This window comes from Macadamia integrifolia, chromosome 13, assembly GCF_013358625.1.
Source record: "Macadamia integrifolia cultivar HAES 741 chromosome 13, SCU_Mint_v3, whole genome shotgun sequence".
NCBI lineage: Eukaryota > Viridiplantae > Streptophyta > Magnoliopsida > Proteales > Proteaceae > Macadamia > Macadamia integrifolia.
In genome coordinates, this window is record NC_056569.1 from 11,184,534 (window position 1) to 11,196,143 (window position 11,610).

Below are 11,610 nucleotides of genomic sequence, written 5' to 3' on the forward strand. Positions count from 1 at the left end.
TCCTACATTAAAGAATAAAATGAAGTTTTTCAAAAAAATAAAATAAAAAATGATGACTGATCTAGATTGAAACTGGTGCCATAATAAAAGTTACATGTCCTTCCTCGGTATCCTATTGATCTAGGGCATCCGTTAATAAAATAGTGAACTTGTACTTTTGGTCTTCTCAAAGTTACCCGTGGTGCCTGGCAGTCCTGTGTTCTCTCTTCTTTGGTATCTTCTTCGGATTTTCTTTACAGCTTGATTCAGTTGTAGGGATAAGCCATTGTTTTGTTGTGGAGGTTTTTTTTTTCCATGCTGATCATTTGTATAATTTAAAAAAAAATAAAATTGGAATAAGAAAAACTTAAACAAGAACAAGATTGGTCTCTCCCACCTTCTGCAGTGCCATTAATAGGTTGGCTAACAAGCCACACAGAAAAGAAAATTATCTGATATGATAGTGCGGTCTGTATTGAGCATCTACTACCAACTCCTCTTGGACTGAAGGAGGCAAGACTTGTGAGGAAGCAAAGACACCATACTAAGCAGTTGCTTTGTTGTGGAGTTTTCTCCACCTTTTTTTGTCCTTCTGTCTTATTCTTTCTTATAATTTTTTTAGGGAAGTGGGGAAGTCCTGGACTTCGTTGAGTATATTTATTATTCACATTTAGGGTTCACACACATTACTGAGATCGTAGATAGTTATGATTCTAAATGGAAACTCCTTTATCCTTTTACCTTGTACGATGGGAAAATAAGCGAATTAAAATGGGAGAAACAAACCCTGAAATATTTTTCATTCATTGAACAAGTACTAATTTTTGGGATGCTCCAAGCAAGATCTATAAACTAATTTACAATCTAATCTTTGGATCCCAGAAACTGGTGGATCTAGGTTTTTCTTCCACCCCACAGCCAAGAATCTTTGCATAGTTAGCTAAACCCAATTTCAAAACCAATGCCTACTTTTGTAGAGGTTCAATTTTGGAACCTAACAGGTGTGTAGGAGGATTTAGGAAACTATCAAGTTATCAACACAAATTTCTTGAGCCTCACATAAGTAGGCAACTCCATACCTTTCTATCCATTGCAGAATGGGAAATAAAATTTCTCCCTTTTTTGCATTCTTTAAAAACCACGAAAAAAAAAATAATATATCAATGGAGACAAAGGATCATGTGACAATTCCCTCTTGAATTTCTTATTGATCAATCATCCTTTATGAATGTCCTCAAAAAAATTCTTCAGGTATTTTCTCATATATAATGTTTAAACAAGGCCAAATCAAACCCATTAATTAGGGTTATATTTTCTATGTCATTTAAATATAGGTGATTTGATCTTCTCCACACATTAAGGGAATATATTGCCCTACAAGAATTTAGAGGAGGAAAATTAAGATCAACTCATAATTATTCCATTTCAATGTTGTAAAGGTCCTCAATGACATAGCCAATTGATCTCCAACTACACAATTTAGTTTGATCTCCATGATCAGGAATCCACCAAATGATATAAATATCTTGTGTTCTTGTCTACTCTTTGATCAATTTTCTCTTTGGTTGATGTCTCCTATTAACGTTCTTCATACCTTACGGTTGTTTTATACTCGCTTCTCAAACTATAAACTCCTATGGAATGATATATTCCAACTAGTCAAGTGAAAATGCGTTAACAAATGCTTGTGTAGATGCCTTTCAATGTCTTTGTCGTTCACGACAAAAAAAAAAAAAAAAAAAAAAAAAAAAATTGGTAGACGCCCTTAAGGACTCTTCCCACAATCTTCCAAACTCCCAACAACCCTTGAATGATTTTTTAAGAAGAAAAAAGGGCAAATAACAAAACAATATTTCCATTGTTGGCATCTCAAGTTTCAGGTAAATAGAATTAGTCGAGTGGCAAAATAAAAGAGTAAATACAGGTCTTGTGGGTAGTTTATATTTTATATTTTTTTATTATTATTTAATATAAATGACCTTTTAGAGGGAAAAAAAAAGAGTTGTACTATTGCCTTTATTGGAAAAAGAATTATTAGTCTTAATTAGGTGAGTCTTAATTAGGTGCTTAATTTGTTGTTCTTTGAGTTAGGGATAAAGTTGAATGTCCACCTCACTTAGGGAGTTATTAGTTGTTTTGGTTGATCAATTGAATTCTTTGTAACTTATAAGGTCATAAGTTCAGAAGAAACTCCTTAATGAACTTGAGAACTTGTCTCACCATATATAATAGTTGATTGATGAACTTTGACTTCTGAAATTGATGAGCTGTTTTGTTGCTTATTATGCATAAAAAAAACTTGACTATGGGACCGTATGCAAGGTTTCTTATGAGAATTTTCCTTCCAAAAAAGAGGTGGTGGAGACTGGAGGGGTAGAGCCAAAAAATGTTTCTCTATATTACGTAGAAACAAGCATTATTGGTTTTGGTTCAATTAAACATTTATAGGTTAGAGAGAATTTGGAGTTGCTTATCGTACTATCTTTCTCTTATAGTCCAAATTCAAACCTTTTCCTTTCAATTTAGTCTTCTAATCAGCGTCGTCAGATTTTCTATTTTATATATTTTCTTGTGAAAAATGTACTATGATATGTGGTATCTTTAAATCTAGGAATTTAACTGATTTTTTTTCCTTTTAAAAATAAAAAATAAAAAAATAAAAAAACTGAAGTATCATAGAAGCTAGGGTTTGGAAAGTATAATAAGACCGTGATATTGTTAGCTTTTTCATGTGTTGCCTTTTGGCACAAGAAGGATTAATTTCTCTCTCTATCTCTCACCTATAATGTATTTAGAATTTGGCATCTTCTTTTCTTTTTCACTTGTCTTATTCCTGAAAGGTGTCATAGTTGTTCATATTTTTCGAGTATATTTGTGAAGTGGTATTATTACCGTTATTCGAAAAAATTGTGTGTCATACTAAAAAGGGCAAAAGAGTAAGGTTAAAAATTATTGACACCTTGATGGCAGATTTGTCGGTGAACCCTTCCATCGTGGGTGAAGGAAACCTTTCGTCTATTACAATACCTTGTTTTCCTTTTTAGGTTTGTTGCTTATATGCAAGTATATCCTTTGGGCCCTTTTAATAATCTTAAGATCAACTTGGTCTCGTGACCTTAACCATGAAATAAGCTAATTAACTTTAATTGAAGACCTGAATATGATATCTTGACCATTTTTCTCAAATTTTCTTTTATTTATTAGTCCGAAAGCACAGTGGAGAGCAACAAAAGTCCACAGATCGCCTAATTGACACCAACGAGTAAATTTAGGGACAAAGTTTTCTGTCCGTTCTCCAGTGCCACAGACACAAGGGGCACACAATGACTGCAATGCCCCTCTTGATGGGGGAGTACCCCTATGTCCAGGCGCAAGGTGTTCTCGGACAGAAAACACTTGTCCTTTTTTTTTGTTAATTAGAAGTCATTCACAAATAAAAAGTAAACACATAAGATCATCTCTAAAGGTTTACAAAATCATATAAGAAGATGATGTAGGAAATATTGGCCGGTAAGGTAAGACTGAGGTCAGGGTTTAAATTGAAGCTTACCAACTGAAAAGAAATTAAAATTTATCTAATCCGAATAAATACACAATTGACACTTAATATGATATTCAATGAAATTGTTTCGTGCAAGCCATCTCACTCTGCAGAAGCCGAATGAACAGGCAGATAAGTCTATTATCATTCTTGGCATAAACTTCTTGAGATTTAAGCTTTAGAATTAAAAAAAACTAAAGAATAAAATCTGTTTATAGATATATAGCAATCAGTGCAGTCTTTAACAGTGGTCAACCATTAAAGATAATCACGGAGGGGTAGGCAAGAGAGAGAGAGAGAGAGAGAGAGAGAGTAGAGAGAGAAAGAGAGATGGATACAAGCTGTCAAAGAAGGAGACAGAGGGTCGAAGTCACATGATCTCCAACAGTTCAAAAAGGGTCGTCGCAATCTGCATCTAGAATTCTATTATGGTGTTATTAAATTATTACTACTATTTACAGTTCAAGAACATGGAGTGTCCCGACCATCGTCTTCTCCTATTCAATAAAACCTTATTATTATCTTTAAACATTTAACAATGAGAAGTGATTTTTTTTTAAAACCATAGGTGTGTGATAAGCTTGAATACCAGATGTGAAGCTTCAATTCCACCATTGAAATTCAACTGTAACCTTTCTTCTATTCTCTAAACAACAAAGAAGACTACCCTTCACTCCATTTGTAAGATCTCTCTCTCTCTCTCTCTCTCTCTCTCTCTCTCTCTCTCTCTCTCTCTCTCTCTCTCTCTCTCTCTCTCTCTCTCTCTCTCTCTCATGTGTTCACCTAAAACTATCATCCTCTCTATCTTGATTTGCAAAGACAATCCCTCTTTTTCTCTCTTCATGATCATCAGTTTTTCAAGGGGTTTTTTTTTTTTTGGTGATAAAACTTGGTACGATGAATAAATGAGTTACCTTCATAATCATTGATGGATAATTGAAGAAGATTATTTGATTTGTTTCCTTCATAATCATTGATGGATAATTGGAGAAGATTATTTGATTTGTTTCTTTCTTTTCGATGTTGGTACACAATTCTACTGTGATCGGAGTCATCTTGGCCCTTTTGAAGATTTGTTCATGAGATCATTAGAGAGATCGTGCTGTTTTCATGTATTTTTTCAGGTTCTTGGCTGCTTAAGGACTTTCTCTCAGGCAAGAGTTTTTGACTGTTTTGAGAAAAGATTAGAACCCAAGACCATATATTTCTCTTCTAGGATTTCACTTTGATGCTTCTCTTTCTGTTAAACTTTTAGTTTAGTTTATTTATTTTTTTAATATATCTGTTTTCTACAAATTTTGGAAATATTGAACATGGTTTTTTAGGAACTTCTTTAGTGATTCTCTTAGTTGTCTTTGAGATAACAACACAGGCTACCATCAAAGGTTTATCTACTCTAATTGCGGGTTTATCGTCTTGAATTACTAAGTTCCATTGCTCAAGCTTTCCCTTGATGTTTTCTACCTTCAATTCAACAACAAAGTTGCTCTCTCTCTCTCTCTATTTTTCCTGAAATTTTTTGCTGGTAAAAGATATGAAACTGTATGGCTGTGTTAATTTTCGCTCTCTATTTTGACCAAAATTTGCAGAATTACTATTAGTCTATGCACAATGAGTGACAGAAAAAGGCTTGGCTACATCAAGTGCTTGGCAGGCACTGTACTGAGGATGTAAATATTGTTGACCTTAAACTCTCTCACTTGATGTTTTTCTTTCTTCAGTATGCATTGAATTCTTTTCTTTTCCAGCGTTCTGTTAAAATAACAACCATATAGAAAATTTCAACTCATTGACTAGGAATATTTGCATCCTTGAGTGTGGTAAACATCTAATTGTGATCTATTCCATTAGGATTGTAGTAAATCGAGTTCTAATATTTCTTTGCTGAATAGAAATTTTAATGTCATGTTTCTCTTCACTTTCTTGGAATTCAATATGTATACATTAGACTTTTGCAACATTCTATTATTGCTTCACTAAATCTTGTAGTGGTCTAGTTAATGTGGATAATATACATGGTATCATGAAGAAGAAGCCGAACAGCACTCCAATAGAAGTCAATGTGACAGTAGATATGTTTTGAGTCTTAATTATCTCCCTTCTGCTCCATAATAGTTTTTTTTTTTCGTGAATGAAAATATATTGAAAAAAAAAAAATAAAAAGAAAAAAAAAAAGAAAAAGAAAAAAAATAAAGGGAACATAAAACCTTCAGCGCCTACCGAAGGGTGTAGGCCTCAACAAAGAATACGGAAAAAATACAATGGGGAGGGAAACAAGAGGAACATCTCAAGCCAAGGCCAACAGCCTATTTCTAACATAATTAGGACTAATAATACACTTGTGAATGATTTCGTTTATAATCTCAAAAGAAATATCGCTCCAAATTTTCTCAATTGTACGTGAGGAGGTAGTCCATCTCCTTTTATTTCTCTCTCAGCAGATATGGTGAATTGCTGCATTAAAAGCCAACTTACCAAGAATATCACAAGAAGACTTGCCTTAAAAGCTTTCGAAATACTTCTCCTCTTTTTTTATAATTATTTTTTTATTTTTAAAGTATTATTTGTATTAAAAAAAATTACAAGAATACTAACAAAACTAGAGAGCATCTCCTCCTACGACAATACCATCAACATAACTCATTACCAAAAAAAAAAAAAAAAAAAAAAAGAAAGAAAAAGAATCAAGGTCTCTGATGTCAAAAGAACACCTTCATCGGTTCTTTGAAATTGCACCTCTACTAGACTTTGGATTCTAGCCAATAGTTTGAACACTCTTAGAGTGACTTTGTGCGTCTCCCTCTTTATTCTCTGCAAAAACCGCCAAAGCATCAATCGGTGCCACCTCTTGGAGAGTCCAAACAGAAGAGGAAGCCACCACCATCAGCTCCTTTGACATCCTTCCAGTCAGAGAAAAAGCTGAGTTAGCCACTCAACCAGCCCAAATGTTGATTCCTCTGCAGTCTCCATGAATTCTGCAATGACCACAAAATAACAGACAAGCACCTACTCCCACATCATGGTATGGACTTCACCACTTCTCTCCACCTGCTCCTTAAGCTTCTAATATATTTTGGCTAAGGATGCAAACCTATTTCGAATTGGTGAAGGAAAATCCAACTCCCCCACCGTTCTCCCATTTTCTTTTTCCTCACGCAAACCTTCTTCCATGTCAAAAGGAAGGACTAAAGCTAGTGTGAGCCAATGTAAGGGAGTACGAAAGCCAACATTAATAATCCTATTTATGTGTAATTGTGTATCATGCTTGATGAGTTTGCATGGCTAGGAGTGATGTAGCCTATGCAGAGCACGTGACCACTAAAGTGAAGGCCCGACTTGAGCAACCCTAGTAATCCTTTTTATGGAGCTCATACTTTTCCTTTCTAAGACGACCAAATAGATGGACGGAAATCAGTATTCCATAAGAATTAGATCTCATTTTTCTCTATGGTATTGGCAAGGGAACTAGAAGCATTGCATTTTCATTTGATAGTGTTTTACATGCTGATTCCATTCCCAAAGATTAAAACACGACAACTAGAGGGAATTCATCCAAAGGACAAAGATGTAGAGGCATAAATTAGGAAAAGTCAGAGGAGTCTAAAATTCATGAGAGGCCCAAAATACCTTTGGGAAAAGGTTACTCACATCAACAGTGCCAGAAGCGACTCCAACCCCTTTTTTTTTTTCTTTTCTTTTGGTAAAGACATTATATTGAAATCTATCACATAAGAAGTTAGTCAGCCCTCAAATTAAGTGTACACTTTGTCACATCATCTAGTTATTTTGTTTAGTTTGATTTTGCAACATGATATACAAAGTTTTGAAAATTGTTTGAAAAAGTTAATTTTAATCAAAGAAATTTTAACTGATAAAAGAAAAAGCAGAGAAGATTCTATATGTGGTTGGTCAATTGGTTGAAATTTTTTACAATGATCTAGCTAGAGAATTGTATCACATCGCCAATATTAGTCCCACATACCTTTATTTCTCATGACATGTATTCACATCATGATGGTTTTGTCAGGACAAGTGAGCAATTGATTGTACTATAATTAACAACAACAAATAATAATAAGAAATTAAGAAATAGTGATAATAATGATGCTGTCTACTTGAAGTCTGGATCATGTCTCCACGTAGTTACCTCCTCACATGGGATCCTACCATCTATTAGACCACGAGTCAATAGTGCATTGATTGCTTTAACTCGTGATTGGGTACTGTTTGGCGTATATATATATATATATATATATTTATTTCCCGATAGAAAGCGTATATCTATTTTTCAAGCATCATGTATCTTTTCAATGTCATGAGTAACCCTAGGCTTTAATATTACCCGGTTCATTGTTAAAAAATTGTTGTACAATATTGTGGCTACATGGCACATGCAACATAGGCTTACATGCTTTTTTTTTTTCGTTACATTATTTTGCATTTCTAATGGTTTTGCCTCTCCTTTCCCATTTTAACATTCCTACTAGCGAGGTAGCAACTATAGAAGAAGTTTACCTTCAATACTGGGAAGAAGAGATATAAAGGGAGTAGGATTAGATATGGTTGAGGGAGAAGAGGTTTGTGATAGAGAGAAGAGCAATGGAAGTGATTCCCAAAGCCAGAACACATCTCAATTGTCTTCTCAAAAGCGGCCATCACCCTTTGACTTAAATGAAGAAGCTATCAGTGAAAAGGACAGTTCTAATGCTGATGTTGTTGCCACTGCTACGGAGGAGGATGAAGCAGCCACTGGAGGGGATTCACTGAAGAACACAATCTCTGAAGAAGGGAGTGAGAAGACAGCTACAGTTAGGCAATACGTCCGGTCAAAAATGCCAAGGCTCCGTTGGACTCCTGATCTCCATCTTGCTTTTGTTCATGCTGTGGAAAAGCTTGGTGGGCAAGAGAGTAAGTTCCAAAAAAAAAAAAGAAGTTTGGAAGCATTTGGTAGAAGAAAAATGATTTAGGTCTGCAATGAAAGAGTTAACCCTAAAGGATTGGTCCAAGGGTGATTTGATCTAGGTTAAAATCACCTTGGCAGTACCTTTGGGGTTACTCACAATTGGATTAATTTGAATTTTTGATTAATCCTGTTAATGACCTGACCCAATTAATCGAATTTGGATCACCTCTCATGCGGGGAGAGAAGTTACCCTCCCCACATGAGATCCCACCACTGAAGGGTATCCAGACCACGAATAAGAGCATTTAATGCACTATTCACTTATGGTTTGACATGCCATGGCCCTTGACAAGTGGGAGAGCATGATAGTTTAAACTTGACAAGTGAAGGAAGAAATGGATAAAAATCAGTTAATCTAAAATCATTTTCTATATATAAACAACAATTTTCTTTGTGGTGGGTGCAGGAGCAACTCCAAAGTTAGTTCTTCAGTTGATGAATGTGAGAGGACTAAGCATTGCACATGTTAAAAGCCACTTGCAGGTGGAAAATAAGCTGAACCTTAATCCAATGGATTTAGAGATGATTTTATTTCCTTATAGTGCCTTTTATATACTTTAAATTCTTATATCCAGTTTTCATTTTCCATATCAGATGTATAGAAGTAAGAAGCTGGATGAGTCGGGCCAAGGTAATTCCTGTAATTATCATATTTTCTGTAGATGCATTCAAAGAATGAGTCTTCAAGCCATGCACAAACCTGAACAAAATTTTGTATTTTCTTTGCAGCTTTATCTCACACAAATAGGGCAATTCAAGGACTAGGTCACCTTCCTGAAATGTTCTACCAAAGGACAGTTCCTCACCAACACTACACCATGGACAGTCATAGCCTTTTTCTATGCAAGAACGGAGAAAACCCTAATCCCGTCCACAGTTTATTCAAGTCTTCCCTCTCTCAACAGCCCTTTGATTTTACAGTCAGCTCATCCAGGTAATCAACATTATCACAGTAAAGAAAACCTAGATTATATGGATAAGTGTAGACACCGAATTTTGTCACTTTGATGTATTCCCCTTCCTGCCGTCAATGATTTGAGCCTGAAACAATTCTTAGGGTTTTTTTTTTTCTGCTGAAAAATGATCATTTTAACCCTAGAGTGACTTCGGTGCTCAAACATAAGGAATATATCCTAAAATAAGTCATTTGATCTGATATCTTTTGTTCCCCCCTCCCCCCTTTTTTCTGTTTATAGACACCAAGAATGGGCTTTCAACCAGAATTCTGCTCAAAGGCCAATGTTTCTATCAATGAAGGATCAAGGACTATTCAGGACTTCTAATCATGATATAATCTTCAGAAACGATGAAAAGCCATCAACCTCACACCTGTTTGATGTTAGGAATGCAATTACAGCCACTGCTGGGCCTATTCGGCGTAGCCATTTTCTTGAGGAGAAGAGGTGGCCACCCCGAGAATTGATTGGCAATCAAGCAAAGGATAGGATGAGAAACCCTGCAAGCATAGCTTGGGCTGGTACTAGCTCCCAACCTCTAATCAATCAGATTCATGGTCCTCCACCGCCGCAGCTGCAGCAGCCGCCGCGGCCAATGTGTGTTGATGAGATCCACACAATGCAACCAAAATATGAGCCCCCATTTAGGCTTGAGGTAACCTTTACACCATTCATGATATTTTGAGCTCTTCTATCTTTTTTGTTCATATGAGGTTAACCTGAAATAAGACCTCCACAAGATGCAGTTGCAAAGGTCACTACGAAATCAGCCAAAGCCCATAATGCCAAAGGCAGAAGATATTGCAAATATAGAGAAGAACAAGACAGAAGAGAAAGAATGTTTGCCCAATTTGCAGCTGAGTTTGAGCCAGAGCTTCAAAGAAGATGACAAGAAGGGAGGACATGACAGCCCAAGAGAAGTTAACATCAATCTTTCTCTATCTTTAACCCCTTCTTCATAAAGAGGACAAGCAGTACAGCCTAGTGAAAAATTAAGGGATAGTGACCAAATCAAGAACTGGTCTTTACAAACAAATTGTAGCAAGGCCATAATGAGGCTGAGTACTTAGGATCTGACCATGCTGAGTTGAGCATTTGAGTGAGATCTTCTAAGTACTTGTGTCTTAAGAGCCCATAAGAAACAATATTGTTATTTTGCTTACATTAATAATGTATGCCCTACCAACTTAATTTTTTTTCCCCCAGGGTCAATCCATGTTAGTGCATAGTTGTTAGAAGATCAAATTAATAGCTAATTACCATAGTGGTCTAAATATAACTCTTATTCATATGGTCAGAAGAAACCAAACTGTGAGGATACAATACCTGGTAATTCAATTGACAAGTTATGGCATGTACATTCACATACATGAGGGTGCAATTACTTCATGGCCTATCCTTGCACACTAAAAGTCTAAAACTAGGATGAAAACTAGCCAAAAAGAAACTTATAATCCCATCTCAGCCATATGAATCTTGGAGTTTTAAATCTTGCATTTTCATGAATGATTTGATTCTCTCATTTCATTAAATTTTAAACTGAATTTTCAAAATTGTAAATCTCTACATAAGAAACTACACTTGGATTGGATATATAGTGTTGGAACAAAAATCAAAGAGAATGAATAAAATAAACAGATATGCACAAGATGAACAGAGATTTAACAAGGTTCACACATTGATGTGATGTGCTGTGTCATCGGGCGAAGAAGAAGATGATTCACAAATTTGGAAGAAATATTACAATGGAGATCTCTCAAGAACACCTAAACTCGTGGCAAGAACTCTCACCCAAGAACTCTAAAATGAAAAACCCTAAATCTCACAATGCTTGCTTAACAGGACCATAGTACATATATATACTCCTTCAAGTCGGGTTGATCCATTGATTGTGGCCAATCAGGTCGTACCATCATATACCTTCAAAAAATTCTCATTCAAATTGTTTTCAAATTTTATCAAAATGGGTCAATCTTTCAAATGGATCAAAAATTCGAGATAAACGTAACAGATATATAGATGATGATGTGAACCTTATGTAAATAAAATTTCAGAAGCAACTTATAAAAACTGATGCAGCCCGTTGATTGGTTATAGAAGTTAATATATGGCTCTGCTAAATGAACCAGATCAGATGAGAGGGCCTTCGTCGCTTGTGATCCATAGTGGTA

The 11,610-nt window shown here is 35.4% G+C and overlaps 1 protein-coding gene across 2 annotated transcripts; it reads left to right on the forward strand.

Annotated features, from left to right (window-relative positions):
- Positions 1-3,889: 3,889 nt before the first annotated feature.
- LOC122060242 lies at positions 3,890-10,671 on the forward strand. Of its 2 annotated transcripts, none has more exons than XM_042623436.1 (8): positions 3,890-4,201; positions 5,110-5,190; positions 8,008-8,428; positions 8,890-8,966; positions 9,078-9,114; positions 9,213-9,417; positions 9,680-10,094; positions 10,180-10,671. In XM_042623436.1, exons 3-8 carry the CDS (start codon positions 8,080-8,082, stop codon positions 10,399-10,401), a joined length of 1,305 nt encoding a protein of 434 aa, XP_042479370.1. In that variant the 5' UTR covers positions 3,890-4,201; positions 5,110-5,190; positions 8,008-8,079; the 3' UTR covers positions 10,402-10,671. The 2 variants fall into 2 exon arrangements, with proteins under 2 accessions (XP_042479370.1, XP_042479371.1); XM_042623437.1 differs by having other exon boundaries at positions 10,186-10,671.
- The last annotated feature ends 939 nt before the right edge of the window (positions 10,672-11,610 follow it).

Bases quoted from the DNA above. Each gene is read 5' to 3' on its own strand.
- LOC122060242 (XM_042623436.1), top strand. From the start codon at position 8,080: ATGGTTGAGGGAGAAGAGGTTTGTGATAGAGAGAAGAGCAATGGAAGT. The intron at 8,429-8,889 runs GTAAGTTCCAAA...TGGTGGGTGCAG, and splicing joins AAAGCTTGGTGGGCAAGAGA to GAGCAACTCCAAAGTTAGTT. The intron at 9,418-9,679 runs GTAATCAACATT...TTCTGTTTATAG, and splicing joins TTTACAGTCAGCTCATCCAG to ACACCAAGAATGGGCTTTCA.